This window comes from Girardinichthys multiradiatus, chromosome 19 (genome assembly GCF_021462225.1).
Source record: "Girardinichthys multiradiatus isolate DD_20200921_A chromosome 19, DD_fGirMul_XY1, whole genome shotgun sequence".
Lineage (NCBI taxonomy): Eukaryota > Metazoa > Chordata > Actinopteri > Cyprinodontiformes > Goodeidae > Girardinichthys > Girardinichthys multiradiatus.
In genome coordinates, this window is record NC_061811.1 from 27,528,867 (window position 1) to 27,545,099 (window position 16,233).

The 16,233-nt window shown below is 40.4% G+C and overlaps 1 protein-coding gene across 3 annotated transcripts in view; it reads left to right on the forward strand.

Annotated features, from left to right (window-relative positions):
• plppr3a (phospholipid phosphatase related 3a) overlaps positions 1-9,833 on the forward strand; it is a 38,761-nt gene extending 28,928 nt beyond the window's left edge. For all 3 annotated transcript variants that reach the window (XM_047346058.1, XM_047346057.1, XM_047346056.1), the window contains 3 exons: positions 2,159-2,332; positions 3,113-3,952; positions 4,634-9,833. In XM_047346058.1, coding sequence (XP_047202014.1) covers positions 2,159-2,332; positions 3,113-3,952; positions 4,634-5,629 — 2,010 coding nt within the window. In that variant the 3' untranslated portion in view covers positions 5,630-9,833. The remainder of the gene's footprint in view (positions 1-2,158; positions 2,333-3,112; positions 3,953-4,633) is intronic.
• The last annotated feature ends 6,400 nt before the right edge of the window (positions 9,834-16,233 follow it).

The window sequence follows — 16,233 nt, forward strand, 5'->3', positions numbered from 1 at the left end:
TACAAAATGATTTCCCAAGCTTTAAACATCCCAATGAGCACTGTGCAAGCAATCATATTGAAATGGAAGGAGTATCAGACCACTGCAAATCTACCAAGACCCGGCCGTCCCTCTAAACTTTCATCTCGAACAAGGAGAAGACTGATCAGAGATGCAGCCAAAAGGCCCATGATCACTCTGGATGAACTGCAGAGATCTACAGCTGAGGTGGGAGAGTCTGTCCATAGGACAACAATCAGTCGTACACTGCACAAATCTGGCCTTTATGGAAGAGTGGCAAGAAGAAAGCCATTTCTCAAAGATATCCATAAAAAGTCTTATTTAAAGTTTGCCACACCCCACCTGGGAGACACACCAAACACGTGGAAGAAGGTGCTCTGGTCAGATGAAACCAAAATCGAACTGTTTGGCCACAATGCAAAACGATATGTTTGGCATAAAAGCAACACAGCTCATCACCCTGAACACACCATCCCCACTGTCAAACATGGTGGTGGCAGCATCATGCTTTGGGCCTGCTTTTCGTCAGCAGGGACAGGGAAGATGGTCAAAATTGATGGGAAGATGGATGGGACCAAATACAGGACCATTCTGGAAGAAAACCTGTTGGAGTCTGCAAGAGACCTGAGACTGGGACGGAGATTTATCTTCCAACAAGACAATGATCCAAAACATAAAGCCAAACCTACAATGGAATGGTTCACAAATAAACGTATCCAGGTGTTGGAATGGCCAAGTCAAAGTCCAGACCTGAATCCAATCGAGAATCTATGGAAAGAGCTGAAGACTGCTGTTCAAGAACGCTCTCCATTCAACCTCACTGAGCTCGAGCTGTTTTGCAAGGAAGAATTGGCAAGAATTTCAGTCTCTCGATGTGCAAAACTGATAGAGACAAACCCCAAGCGACTTGCAGCTGTAATTGCAGCAAAGGGTGGCGCTACAAAGTATTAATGCAAGGGGGCCAAATAATATTGCACGCCCCACTTTTCAGTTTTTTATTTGTTAAACAAGTTTGACACATCCAATAAATTTCATTCCACTTCACTATTGTGTCCCACTTGTTGTTGATTCTTCAAAAAAATAAGACTTTTATATCTTTATGTTTTGAAGGCTGAAATGTGGCAAGAGGTTGATCAGTTCAAAGGGGCCGAGTACTTTCGCAAGGCACTGTATTTAACTCCATCCATCTTCCCATCAGTTCTCACCAGCCTACCTGTCCCTGCTGAAGAAAAGCATCCCCATTGCATGATGCTGCCACCACTATGTTTCACTGTGAGAATGGTGTGTTCAGGATTGTGTGCAGTTTTAGGTTTCTGCCAACAATGGGTTGTGCATTAGACCAGAGCACCTTCTTCAATTTGTTTGGTCTCCTCTACAAAGCTTGTTGCAAACTGCTTACAGGACTTTGTTTTGCTTTCTTTTAGCAATGCCTTTCTATTAACATTTATACATACCACTTTTGACTCATAGTTGTCTTGTCAACAGATTCTCCCACCTGAGCTGTGTATCCGTGTAGCTCCTCTAGAGTTACAATGGGGCCTCTTAGCTGCTTCTCTATTTTATGCTCTTCTTGCCCAGCCAGTATACAGTTTAGGTGGATGGCCGTGTCTTGGTAGGTTTGAAATTTTGCCGTACTTTACTTTCAGATGATGTAATGAACAGTTGTCTCTGAAATGCTAAAAGTTTGGCATATTGATTTATTACCAAACCCTGTTGTAAATTTGCCCACAACTTTCTCCATGACCTTGCTGTTGCGTTTCTTGGTCTTCGTAATGGCATTTGTTCACTAGTGTTCTTTAACAAACCTTTGAGATTAAATTACGCACAAATGGACCCTGATAACCTTATTTTATAAGGGGGTATCAGAGTAAAGGGGGCTAAACACAAATGCATGGCACATTTTTTAGGTTTTTATTGATAAAACATTGAAAACCATGCATCCTTTTCCTTTCACTTCACATTTATGTGCTACTTTGGGTTGGTCTATCACAGGAAATCCTGATAAAAACATTTGAGTCTAACCTGAAAAAAATTGGCTGTGTATGAATGTTTTTGCAAAGCACTGTACTTGTGCCTCACTGCCCTTTGTTCTTCCTCCTTGTCTCCACATGTCGAAGCTGTCTGTCTTTTACCAATCTGTGCATGTCTCTCCCCACAGATGTACTTCAATGCCAGCATCAACAGCACGACTAAGCTGCTGAAGCCCCTGCTGGTGTTTGCTTTCTGCATGGCTGCAGGCCTCGCTGGCCTGACTCAGATAACGCAGCACCGCAGCCACCCGATAGATGTCTATGTGGGGTACCTCATAGGAACCGGCATCGGAGTCTATCTGGTTAGTTGAGAGAAGAGCACCTGGGACCGTGAATAACACACATGCAGGGTGGTTCCTGCGGTGCTGGAGATAAAATATAGTCAAATGAAAGCAGTCATCAATCATTTCGATCATTTCAGTGCGGTTACCCCTTTCATTATATTCCAAAGTAAAGAGTTGTGAATTTATGTTTTAGCTTGTTTTCATGTATTTAGGAATTTGTTTCATCTTTAAAGTGTATTTGACAGCCAGCATGCAGAATGGTGTGAGTGACACATGATTTGATGTGTCCTTATTAATGCGATTTGTTGAATTGTCATATTGTTTTCTTGTAACAATATCCCAGCATGTGTGTCCCACTTCCACTCTCCCTGTGTGGCTTTCATACTTTTTTCTCTCAGGTTTTTTTAACATGCTATGTATAGCTTTTTCTATTAAGGAGGGAAAGCGGGAGAGAATAAATAATCCGATAAAGATTCCCTGAATAATTTCACACTTCATTTTAAGAAACTTGTCATTACCAATTTCCACGCTTCTCCTCTCTTTCTCTAGTCTCTCACTTTTTAAAAGGAAGAGCGATTTCTGCTGTGTAAAGAGTGAAAAAGGGGAAACAGAGTGAATCACATTGACCTTAGGCATATTAAAAATAAGGAGAGACAGTTATCCATGTACACTCTCCCCACTAATAGAAAAACTTCCAAAAAGATTAAAGAAAAATCCTTCCACGATCTTTATTTACCACTTAGAGTGCTTCAGTCTCATAATTTCTTTCTCCTTCCTGTATCCATCTCTATCTGTTAGGCTGTGTACGCTGTGGGAAATTTTAAAGCATCAGAAGAAGATTCTCCCTCTTTGCGGCTGGCTTCGCAAAGAGGGAGGGATCACAAGGATGGACTTAGAGTGTTGAGCCAGCGGGGCCATGATTCCCTCTACAGGAAGACTCCCAGGGCGTCTGAGAGCAGGGAGGAGCTGGGGGCCGGGTTGGGGTCTGGTGCCCGCAGCAAGGTGAGGAGGGAGAAGGCGTCCCTGGCCTCCTTGAAACGAGCCAGCGCTGATGTGGAGCTCCTGGCAACACGCGGTCCCATGGGCAAGGAGACCATGGTAACCTTCAGCAACACCTTACCCAGAGTCGCAAATGGCAACAGCCCAATCTCTCCCTCTGATGAGCCAATCATCACACAGCGCCACATGACCTTCCACGTGCCCTTTGATTCTCAGAGATCTCGGCAGCTGGTGTCAGAGTGGAAGCAGCGCTCGCTGGAGCTCCGCAGCCAGAGCTCGAGAGATGAAGATGAAGGAGAGGATGAGAGGGACAGAGGAGGAGAAAGAGGAGCGGCTGCAGGGGAAGGAGAAAACATGGGGATGCCTTCATCTCTTTATCCCACAGTTCAGGCCAGCAACACCACCGCCACACCAGCTACAGCTAGGATGGCTGTGGCACCCCCACTGGTTCACATCCCAGAGGAGGCCTTGCGGCCGCCTCCTGTTTCCCCCAAGAGTGCCAAAACAAGGGCCAAATGGTTGTCGCTTACAGAGGGAGGAGGTGTGAAAGAGCCTGGACCAGGACCGATCGCGGTGTCGACTCCACGAGTTCCCAACACACAGCCCAGCCAGCCTCCAAGCCAGCAAAGAGTCACTCAGGTGAGGAAGACGTTAGTAAACTATTTTTGTGCATCTTTGATTATTTTCAAAAAGCATGCATCCAGTTTTGGCAAATACAGATATTTCACATGCCTTAAATTGTTACACATTTTGTCACATTATAACTATAAACTTAAATGTATTTTATTTGGATTTTATGTGTAAGAGTGGAATCCTGGAAGAAAACCTGTTAGAGTCTGCAAGACCTGATGTCGGGGATGAAGTTCATCTTCCTGCAGGACGACTTATACAACGAAAGCCAAAAAAGCCAAAGCTACAATAGGATAGTGTAGATGAAAGTATATTCATTTGTTACAATGGCCCAGTCATTTGCATTATTAGGGTTCATTTGCAAAAGATTTTGAAAGTCGTTGATCATTTTCCATTTCACAGTTATGTGCTACTGTTGGTCTACCATACGAAATCCATAGAATGTTGTGGAACTTTTTCAAGGTACTGTATAGTTTGATCAGGAGTTGTGTTTTTGCAGCTGCCAAATATGGTACAAACTAAATAACTAAATGCACTTAGTCAATAATCAAAGCAAAACACTGGAGGAAACAATTTTCCTAATCAGGTTTCTCTTCATTATTCTGTTATTAGGACTCAGATATTAAAAACTTTGATTGAAGATGTTGCCGTCATCTTTTAATATTTCTTGACTGCTGCTCTTTTCTGCAGGTCATAGCCATGTCAAAGCAGCAGGGTTATGGAGGAACCACTTCATCGACCAAGACATCAGAGGGCGGCTCCTCCTCAGGTGGTGGCTCCAACTGCTCCGAGTCACCGTACTACCGCATCCCATCTGATCGAGACAGCTGCACCGGGAGCAACCCGGGGAGCATCGCCGGCAGCGGGAGCATCGTCACCATCGACGCGCACGCCCCCCACCACCCGGTGGTGCGCGTGTCAGCCAGCAACGGCAAGCCATGGGAGTGGAGGAACACCATCAGTGGTAACATGGTAACCGCCGACCCATCAGGCGACAAGCATCGAGTAGCGCTGCAGCGGCAGGACAATGTTTGCCACTACCGGGATTACCGGACACTGCCAGTAAAAACAGACTCGCTTGGCTCTTCCATCACCAGCGGGAGTGTGGAGGTGGGGCCAGAGCTGCCCCCGCCACCCCTTCCCACTGCCTCCTCCCCTCTGCCTCCTCCACCTCAGCTGTCATCCTCCCCACTTCCACCACCACCACCCCCTCACTCATCCCCTTCCCCATTACCTCGCCCTCCACACTCAAGCTGTACTCCCATGCCTCCACCTCCTCCTCATTCTAGCTCCCCTCATATGCCCCCACCCCCTCACCCATCTTCCTCCCAAATGCCCCCACCTCCTCACCCGTCCTCCTTACAAATGCCCCCACCTCCTCACCATTCTTCCTCACAAATGCACCCCCCCCCTCCCCCTTCATCAAACCAGATGCCTCCACCTCCTCAACCATCTTCCTCTCCACTGCCTCCTCCCCCTCTACCTTCCTCCTCCATGCCTCTGCCCCCTCACCCATCCCACTCCAGCATGCTTCCCCCTCCCCCCCACCCTGACCTGCTGATGGACAGCCACGGCCAGGCCCTGTCTCGCTCCTCCACCCTGCCTCGCCGGCCGTCTGTGTCTTCTCGCAGCCACGCCGAGCAAGAGCACTACTACAAGGCCATGCAAAACGAAAGGATGCTGTAGTTAAGGAGAGATGGAAAAGACAAAATCTCAATATTAGAGATTGTACTTGAAATAACAACTAAAAGAGACAGAAAAACAAACTAGGCTGCAACAGGTCAGTAGGGATTTCCGACTTCTGAACACTGAGAAAAAGCTTTTGAGCGACTGAAGGGGCTGAGGACTATTGGGAGGTCTTGCAGCTTATAAAACTCTGCAGGGTAGCTGTTTTTCTCTTCTACTGCATATCCTGCCATAGCGCCAACCAAGACTGAGACAAGTAAAGAGAATGAAGGGAAGCAAGATGGGGAGGTAAAAATGAAACCCGTGCTTTGCCTCAGGTTTTTTAGCTTCTTCTGAGTTTCTTTAAGGACATGTTTAAAGAAGGAGCTGAAGAGACAGCAGCTGAAAAAGAGATATCACACTGAATAGTGTGGGATTTGCTAAATCAAATACCCCAAGAGAGGAGACTGAGAAAATAACCACAGGCAATGCTTGCTCATCTTAAACCAGAGCTTCCATTTGAGGTTTCCTATGATCTATTTTATCCAGCTGAAACACTCTTGTTTTAATGCACCATACAGTAGAGAACAAGACAAATTTTATTGCAGGTTTAAGAGTATTAGCCACAGCTCACAAAGGCATGAAAATCTTTAGCCATCTAAATGAAGAAACCAAATGTAGGCTTTGTGTTTTTGATGCCAAGCAGATGCATCGGTATCCACCAGAGATGGTCAACTTAGGAAGGCGAGGTGAGTATAAGTAGGACCATGCACTGCTGGGCAACCCTTATACAGACGTCACTGAATGGATTGTCGATGTGAACATTAGAGGCAGTGAAATGGAAAGAGAATTGCTTCTAAAATGAAGACTCCGGCCAGACCACGCAGCACAAAGGACCATGCTCATAGTGTGAATTTTCTGTGAATAAAGCCCAATCTTAAAACCATGGTTTAAGATCGAAGCTGCAACATGGCTTGGAAATAAGCATTTGTTTATGAATCCATGCTAGCATTCGCTTCCCAACTGCATCCTGTTGATGGCATGTTGCCCAGCCGATGAAGCAAACCCTCCCATCCAGCATAGATGGGGGTTTGCATCGCTCTAACTTCACAGATCAACACTGATATATTTTTCAGAGCAATTTCTGTGTTGTCTGTTTGTGAAATATGTTTTATATGCATCCATGTCATTGTAAAGAACAGGATTTATCCAGGGGAGCTCAGATCTGTTCATTCACAACTTTATTAAAGCTAGACCATCTGTTCCCAATTGCTATTTACCTTTTGTGGGTCATGAGACATTGTCACTCTTTCTGGCAAATAATTGTTCCATCACTTCTATTTTTGACAAGAAACGCATTTTTTGTTCAAATGCAGAAGCATAAAAATTTGAACAATTCCTGACAAAGTTTGATGGTGCCTGTCACTTGTTGCATACTGCTGAATATCGTTTTACGTTGCTTGTTAAGTCCTTCCGTTTGAATAATTACACTTTAAAGAAATGCCTAACACAGATCAGCATTGCTATTTTCCTTAAGGAATTTTGAACCAACTTTCTTAGTGATCTAAAGCAACAAAGAGCAGATAAATGGTTATTTTGAGCTTTCTTTTGAAGATTTAACATGATATAACTTTGTCACTAGTTGAAGTGAATTTTAGAACAAGATTTATCAAGTTGTATTTTGATGAGTTGATTCATTTTGCAGCACAAATTCAATCATTCTTGCTTCACTGGCTTAGTTACCTTGGTAATCTACTTAGTCTACTGACAAATTGAGGCTATGACTATGAGCAGTTTGTGTTAGCTTTATTTTAAAGTATAAATAAATAATTTTTGTATTGCTCGTTTAAGCCCATTGAGAATTTGAATCGTCTTTTAGTTGCAATTTCACGTTTAAAAGGAGAACTCTTAGATTTGGTCTCCCTGGTTGCCATTGTGATTTCCTGCCTTTTATGGGCAGCAGCACTTCACTTTCTCACAAAGAGACAGGCAAAATCATACATGATACCAGAGTCCAAACAGATGCGCGCTGTATGAAAACCATAGGTGGTTAAGAAATGTTTTTTAAATTTTAAGACGCAGCAAGGTCTGGAGCTCATTTAGGTGATTGTCATGATTCTTCTTTATTTTTTTGTAGAAGCTATACCGATGTAAATATGCCTGACAAAACCAGATTTAACAAGAAGAATCTCTCTTAAATAACAATAGTCAATGGGGAAAACCCTGTGACCTGTCAGCACTCTGGAGAAAAAACTGTAATTCCTATAGCAAAGGCAGACTCATTGTCTGAAAGTAGACAAAATTTAATAATTAGAATTTCACAAAGTAAGAGAGATTACGTACCCAAAACATCTAATTTAAATTATAAAAAAAACATAGATTTTAAAAAGACATCTTCACTTCTGAAAAGACAACTTACTTGTTTAGAATTCTAAAATTAAACATTGTCTCTAAGTGGAGAAGCCTCAAACATGGGAGAGTTTTGATCATTTTTCTTGATCCCTCTCCATTCATGGCTGTGGCAGGCACAGCAAGCAAATACTGGACAACCCCGTGCTACACTGATTTAACTGCTCAGATTGCTAGGCACAATAGTTATTTAGATTAAAAACTAGGATAACTAAAATAACCAGTTATATTATATATTTCCTGAAAATATTCAAAATATTTTAAGTTTCAACATTTTTCAAACCTGATGCAACATGACCATGATGTTAGGCCTTCAAAGCACACACACATTTATAATTTAAAATATGTGCATTAAGATCTAAACAAAATTTAGAGTAAAAGCTAAATATTTAGCTCACCAATTATTTATTTTTTGTTCATGTGTTTTTTTTTAAATAAAAAAACAATCTTTTGTGTTCCTGACAACCCTTTAGTTTTAGCCATTACGTCTTGCAATGTACTGAATTACAAGGAAAAATAAAGTGAATATTTATAAGGATTACATTGTTGCTCACACAAACTAAAGAGTCTAATTGTGTCATTGTAGGGAATGGGAAATTATTTACGGTAATTTATTCAGTCAGTTGCATAATAAACATACAGTTTGAACAAATACAACGCCCTCCACAGTTATTTGCATCCTTGGTAAAGATGTGTTACAAGCCTTAAAAACATTCAGTTTTCAGATTCAAATCCTAAGTTTAAATCACATGTATTTTTTTTTTAGAATTGTTCCAACTGTAGATTTACATATGTTTAGACAAGTAGTTATTATCCTCTAGACTTTCCCTAACTTTTGTGGATCATTGCATATACGCCTTATTTGAATGTCTTGTTCTCCCCCTTACCAATTTTAAGGAGCGGTTAAGAGAACTGGGTCTCTGTGGCATATCATATTTCTATTTTAGAGGAACGGGAATTCCTGGATATGTAATAAAATGGCCCTGGACATTCTTATCAACTCCCAAAAGAACAGTAGGAAATAAAAAAAGGATTTAGTAACATTTATTTTAAAGGAATTTTTGGGTGCCAATTATTGTGGCACTGGTAATTTTGTTCCACCCCACCCCCACTGAATAAATGTGCTCGAAGTAAATGTTGGCATTTTCTAAACTTTTGCTTGTGAGATTATGCTACTGCAATAAAAGATTCATTATTTTAAGGCATATCTGTACCACGGAGTGCCAGTAAATATGACAGCTGGTGTGTATGCCTATAAGAAGGAAAGATACCCCCTACACACCATTTTGTGTATTTATAGCTTGTATAGAGTTATTCAGATTTTTGTTTTCTGCCAGAAGATATTCCATCTAATCACATGTGGTTCATTTTGGCCTTAATATGTTTGTACCTTTTTAAAACACAGACTCAACCACAGGTGAAATTGCTGTCCACCTGTGCACCCCAATACCTCTGAGATGCATAGGCTGGTTTTGTAAAGTTGTTCTAGGACAAGGTTCTGTTAAATGGAACAAGTTGTGATTTTTAGAGGTGCTTCTCAGACGAGGAGCTGGTAGATAAAGTTGCCCGTCACATTGTGCTGCATGTGTGTAAGAGTGTGTTTTTTTAACATTAGTACTTAAACCTTTATGAAAGAATAATCATCTGGTAAATATGCTACAGCTTAGTCCCCATTTTCACTGTAAAATATTTGAAATTATCTAACATTATTGATACTGTTATTATTTAACAGTCCTCCTTCATGGACTAATGCTTTTTATCTGTGGTGCTGTGTAAAATTGATAATATTGTTGAATAAAAAGAATTGTCTGTTTAACTGAGGTTACATCTTGTGGTGCTTGAAAACAATGTGTGGAGTGTATATGGCAGGGCTCAAATTAGTGAGTGAGGTCGATGCCGCAGCAGCGTTTACCGCCAATCTAATGAAAAGGATCTTCCCCATTGATTCTTAGGCTAATAGAACTTTCTTCCTCATTTTGCACTCACACACACACACAAATGTGAGCATCTAGGTGGATATGTAGCACATTTGCAGTGCAGCATTTGTTTGTTCTGCGCAGTCTAGTGTCAAGTTTCTGGAATTACTTTTTCTACATTGTGGGTCAGTCCTAAAGGAATTGCCCAGAAAGAAACATCACCAGAGGTCTTCAGAAATAAATTTTCAGAAAATGAAAAAGATCCCCAGAAGAACATCATTTGTTTGGATTTTATGATAGATCAACAAATGCAGTGTAAATGGCTTAGAGGATGGAAAATGACACATGGTTCCAAAGTTTTAAGTCAAAGGTAAAGGAACTTCACCTTTAACTTACCAGTTTTGCACATCTGTAGAGACTAAAATCTTTAGCTCATTGTCAGTCAGTCAGTCATTTTCTATACCGCTTATTCCATAGTGGGTCGCAGGGAAGCTGGTGCCTATCACCAGCAGTCTATGGGCGGGAGGCTGGGTACACCCTGGACAGATGTTTCGCTCACTGCTCTCTGCACAATAGCTCAAGCTTATCAAATAGTTGGAGAGCATCTGTGAACAGAAATTTTCAAGCATTGTCAGAAATTCTCAATTGGTTTAGGGTCTGGACTATCAAACACATGAAAATCTTTGATTTGTATAAGATTTGTAGCTCGGGCTGTAGGTTTAGGATTCATAATCCTTTTGTTTTGCAGCCAATAACCAGTCTATTTATTGCTCTGTTTTAAGGTCCATCTATCTTCAAATCAGCTCTAAACCAGCTTTCCTGTCTCTTCTGAATAAAAAGGGATCCTCAGTGCATCATTCCGCCAACAGATTCTCCCTGCTGAGCTGTGAATCTCAGCAGCTCCTCCAGAGTTACCCTGTGCCTTTTGGCTACATCTCTGATTAATGCTCTCCTTGCCCGGCCTGTCAGTTTAGGTGGACGGCCATGTCTTGGTAGGTCTGCAGTTGTGCCGTACTTTCAATTTTCAGATGAGGGCTTGAGTAGTGCTTTGTGAAGTGTTAAAAGCTTGGTTTTAAAATCTAACCCTTCTTTAAAGGTCTTAATAACGTCCTCCCTGACCTGTTCTGAGTTCCTTGGACATCATGATGTGTTTACTAATGTTCTCCAACAAACCTTGGAGACCTTCACAGAACAGCTGCATTTATGCTGAGAATAAATTACAAACAAGGGATTGGGTGATAAAAGCAGACAATTGATTGCTCTGGGATTTATTTAGGGGTACCATAGTAAACAGGGCTGAATACAACTGCAGCTCACAGTTTGTGTTAGTGAATCACAGAAAATCCCAACAACTAGATTGAAGGCTTGGATACCTTTGCAGGGCACTGTGTGTAGACTAGGCTTCCATGCAAATATGTGTCAGTTTATCTCTGAATGTGTCTGTCTTTGCTCATATGCATATTTGTGTGTGCCCAGCACTGTGGAGCAATGAGCTGTGTGATAAGAGGTAGTGGAGGGGGGGCAGATGGTGTACCAAGGCCTGAGGACAGTCAGTCTGTCCATGACGCGCGATCAGCAAGCTAGCAACTCCTCTTACTGCTACCCCTACCACCCGTCTTCCTCCCATCTTTCATTGGTGGCCCAGAAACTGCTCCACAAGTGTACATGAATATATGACAGCAGGAGGCAACACAACAGAAAATGGAGACAGAGCCATGTGTCTATTTTTGTGTTTGAGTGTCTTCCTTCAACACTTATACGCTTATCTGTGGGTCCATGTGTGTGTGTGTGTGTGTGTGTGTGTGTGTTCCTGTCTTGGCATCACAGTGAGAACCATTTTCCCAATTTCACCATCAAATTGAGGACCGTTTGTACCAAAGTGAGGACATTTTGCTGGTCCTCACGACCTATTTTGCTAACGGTTAGGTTTAGGACTAAGGTGTGAATTGACTTTAGGTTAAGGTTAGGGTTAGGTAAGCACTGGTAATGGTTCGGTTTAGGGTTAGTAATCTTAGGGAATAGAAAGGGTTGAAAATGACTGAAAATTGATGGAAGTCAATGGGAGTCAACACATGGTCCTCACTACATATAGTAAAACAAGAGTGTGTGTGTGTGTGTGTCTCTGAGCAGCAGTCGAGGCCAAGCAGCTTACAGCCTTTTCAGTACTGATTCACCACAGCAGAAATGACACAAAAGCCTTTTGTGTCCTGCTCTTCTGTCATCCTGCACACTTTGACACTATCATTCTCCCATCTGTCACTACATCCAGCTTCCTTTCAACCTTTACAGATGGAGGAAGTGGATTTTGTTCTACACACCTTTAATTTGAACTCAAACAGCTCTCGGTCTTTGGAAAGACTGGATGCTCCTGGATCATAAAAATAATTTATTTTGTCAGTTTAGTCAATAGTGTTTCTTAAACCTAAAAAATTAAAGTGCACAGAATTCAACAGGGAATGTAGCATCTGTTTACTTTGATGGTTTAATCTGGATCTAGGTTCTCAATTTTGGAAAATTTCATAATCACATCTATTTTGGTCAATTACAATTATTTAACACAATCAGTCATTGAGCTTAACAGCAGTTTACATTTATTTCACTTAAAGATCAAAATAGGAGTATGTTTGCAAAGTGGAATGTGGCAAAGTGATATACATTTTTTTATTCAATTACATTGTTTTGTGATCATTTGGATCAAATGAAATTACAGTTGAAATGTGATCAGCTGCACAGCCTGATCTGCCCATTAAAGAGTTCGTTTTGTCTGACTTTATTGCCAAAATAGTTAAAAAGTTATTTATTTAAGAATAAAGAAAATAATTACATTAATCATCAATAGGAAATGAACTTCAATATTCTCCAAAAAATTCAGTGATGTTGCTTTTTTCAGTAAATATTAACCAAAACAAACAAACCCTCCAGTAAATTTATAAAATAACAAGTAAACTGATCCATATGAAAAAATAACTTAATTGTAAACAAAACACAAATTATTTCCATGTTGACCAACAGCAACAAACCTGCTCTTACAATATTATGTGAGTAACATCATGCTGACTGTTTGTAGTTCAGGCTCAAAGCACAGAGACTTGCCGTGTACACATCGCATCCTGTAACAATCCAGGCTCAATGATTATATTAACAAGCACAAAAAAACTTTTACATCAAGCATACATTAGTTCCTCTATTAGCGTTGACTCATCATTCTTTGTGTAAGGTTAAATGTTGGATGTTGTTGCCTCCCTACTTTAGCTTTCAGCACAAAATTTGTCCTAACTCATTTTTTTTTCTGTTAGATCACCTTGTAATGTGTGCAATTAAAATAAATTATATTGAATTTTTCTCTGTTTTCTATGCTAGAAATTAATACATCTAACTTAAACTGATTCCAGAAATGTGTGACACTTTACAAAATACATAGGATCATCGGACTAAAAATGGATTTTGTTTAAAACAGCCAATTTGCATCTTATGAATTTATATGCGGAAAAAAAATAAATTAATAACTCCTTTTTTGGCCTAATAGTTTAAAACTAACTTTAACACTGAAGCATTGCATTTGTAAAGTATTAATTAAACCTAAATAATAAAAACAAAAAACACCAGCATATATTTTTTCTCTCTTTATGTTGTCCCTGTGTTGTTTTATTTATTTGTTTTTAAAGAAAAAACCCCTCCATTATGACTTCAGTGAAGACATCACAGTTGCTCTCCGTCTTAAAGCATTTTGCGCTGGGTTCATCACCCAACATTATGTCCAAACATTAATGGACGCTCTGGCAAGTCAAGCATGCAGGTATAAAACAACATAGATTTAGTGCCCTTGTTGTAGCAACAGGAGGAAATATTGGCAAATGGCAGCGAGCTGGATCGCACACTTGACACGGTTCCATTATTGCACGCCTGGCTCTTTTCCTTTGTAACACATTTTCTGTTTGGTGTGAGATATGAAGTTTTTTTTTCAACTCAAAGGGGATGGTGTAGAAAAGAAGTCAAGAATCATTGGTGTGTAAAACCAAGTTAAGTCCAAAGTCTTTTATGATTTCATCAAGTTGCGTCTAAAGACAAAACAATTTGTGACTTGAGTCTGATTCGATTCAAAGTCACATGACCGAGTCCAAATCTCCATTGTTTACTTCTAAAGACTTCACACAACCCCAACATAAAAAATGTATTCTGCAAATCAAACTGAGTCTCACAGATTCCCTCAAACCCATGTTAGAAACCCTAATGTTTGTCAGTCCAACAGCCTCGGACATTGTGGAAAGCTGTGCCAAAAATCTAAACAAGGTTTAATGTGTCAGTCAGGCGACTCTACCCACCACAGCTTGAGGCTCAGACTGAGGTTCCAGGAGGTTGGAACTCTGAGTCTCTGGCTGTATTTTCAACTTGGTTCTACACATCTTTTCAGAAGAAGAAAGTCATTTTTCAAATCAATATTTCATTAATGTTTATGTGACCAAACAGCAACACAAATGCCAAAATGCAGAGAAATATTACATTCACAACTGAATGTTAAGAGAAACAGGTCCCCCACTAGTCTTTATATTTTAGAACATATTCTTTTTAATCCAGAGGCTATCTGTTTGAAAGGTGAAAAAGGTCCTACCAGGCTGCAAAGGACAGTCACGGCCCAGTTGGGAGTCTGACATTTTTATAGCAGGCTGCAACTGCTTCTTTCTAGCAACTTAATTCCCAACCCTGCAGATTTTAGTTATGTGGAGTGACTACAAGTCACTACAGAGGACAGCTATTCAACAGCCATTTCCTTGTATGTGACTGGATATTGATAGTATACTTTCATTTAAGCCGCTTTATTAGATTCTGGTGTGTCACTTCATACACTGCCACCTACTGGGAAGCTAGCGTAAGATCCAAAAAAAATGTTTTTTAAAATTACACAAAGTAAAGTTTCAAGTACAAATCAAGGCTCTGGAGTTTGGGGAAGGAGTGGAGAGGCACAAAATCCACATTGCTTAAATCCAGTGTGGGGCTTCCACAGTCAGTGAGGATTTGGGGTGCCATGTGCTTTGCTGGTGTTAATCCACTGTGCTTCCTGATGTCTACAGTTAACACAGCCATCTAGCAGGAAATGTTTGAGCACTTCATGCTTCTTTCTGCTGACATTTGTTTAAAATAACCTTTATTGATCTTATGAATTGTCAAGTTTTCTGAGACACAAAACTTTGTTTTATGTTGAGGGATTGCAATTAATTATCTGTCAATTAAAGTCAATATCATGCATTACTGGCAAAACTGAAATTTTGTCCATTACTGTAACTATATTATTCTTAAAAAAAATACTTCAACTGTCAAGTTGTGGTTTTTGGAGGAGGACCCAAATAGGCAGGCGCAAAACGGTGAATAGAAATAATTTAATTAAAGGCGAAAACTTGCAGGCAGGCATGAGGTGAGTGAAACATGGAGCGAAGGTAAAAACAAGCATGACTAGGAGCCGTTATGGCATGGAATCAAGCAGTCATGAGTAGGTGTGGCATGGCATGACTGCTCGTAAGAAGAAAACGGAACAGAAGGGTTATAAAGAGAATGGCACAGGTGAAAACAAGGAGACTGATTGGTATGAAGCAGGTGGACTGAATGAAGCCGAATATGGAGACAAAATATGTCAGGAACTGAACAGAGAAACAATGACATCAAAAGATAAATCTAAAAGTAACAGAACTAAAATGCACCATAATCAGAACAAAGTAAGAACCTAAAAGAATCAACTAAAGCACCACCTGGAAAACACAAATATTCATGATCAGAGGCAAGACTCTAAACAGTAGTCTATGTTTCTGCATTTAAAATAGTTTTGCCATTTCAGTTTTTTTCGCAATCAGACATTTATTCATATATTTATATGAATCTGCAAAAACAATTAATATCTTAATCTTTACTTAAGATAACTGGAACATGTAGAGAGAATAGTTTATTAAACTGAATATTGGAAAATGGTCCATTATGTGGTTACTTCATTATTTTACAGCATTCACTCAGTATTTTTTGCCACATGCATATTTCAAAAAACAAGTTTGTGAAAGACTGAGAAGTACATTAAAATGGATTAGATTTTTTTCATGCGTAAAGATCACCAAGGAAATCTGGAGTGGGGTGATATTTCTTGCATTAAAAGGGAAAGGCAGGGAAGCATATAATCAATTTTGGCACAAACTTTTTATGCAACATATAATACACAGATGGAGGCAAATAGAAAGCATAATTTTACCCATAATTTGGTTCTTTTATGGTTTTCAATATTTGACCAAAGAGTCATCTGAATCACTGCTGATGTACTAA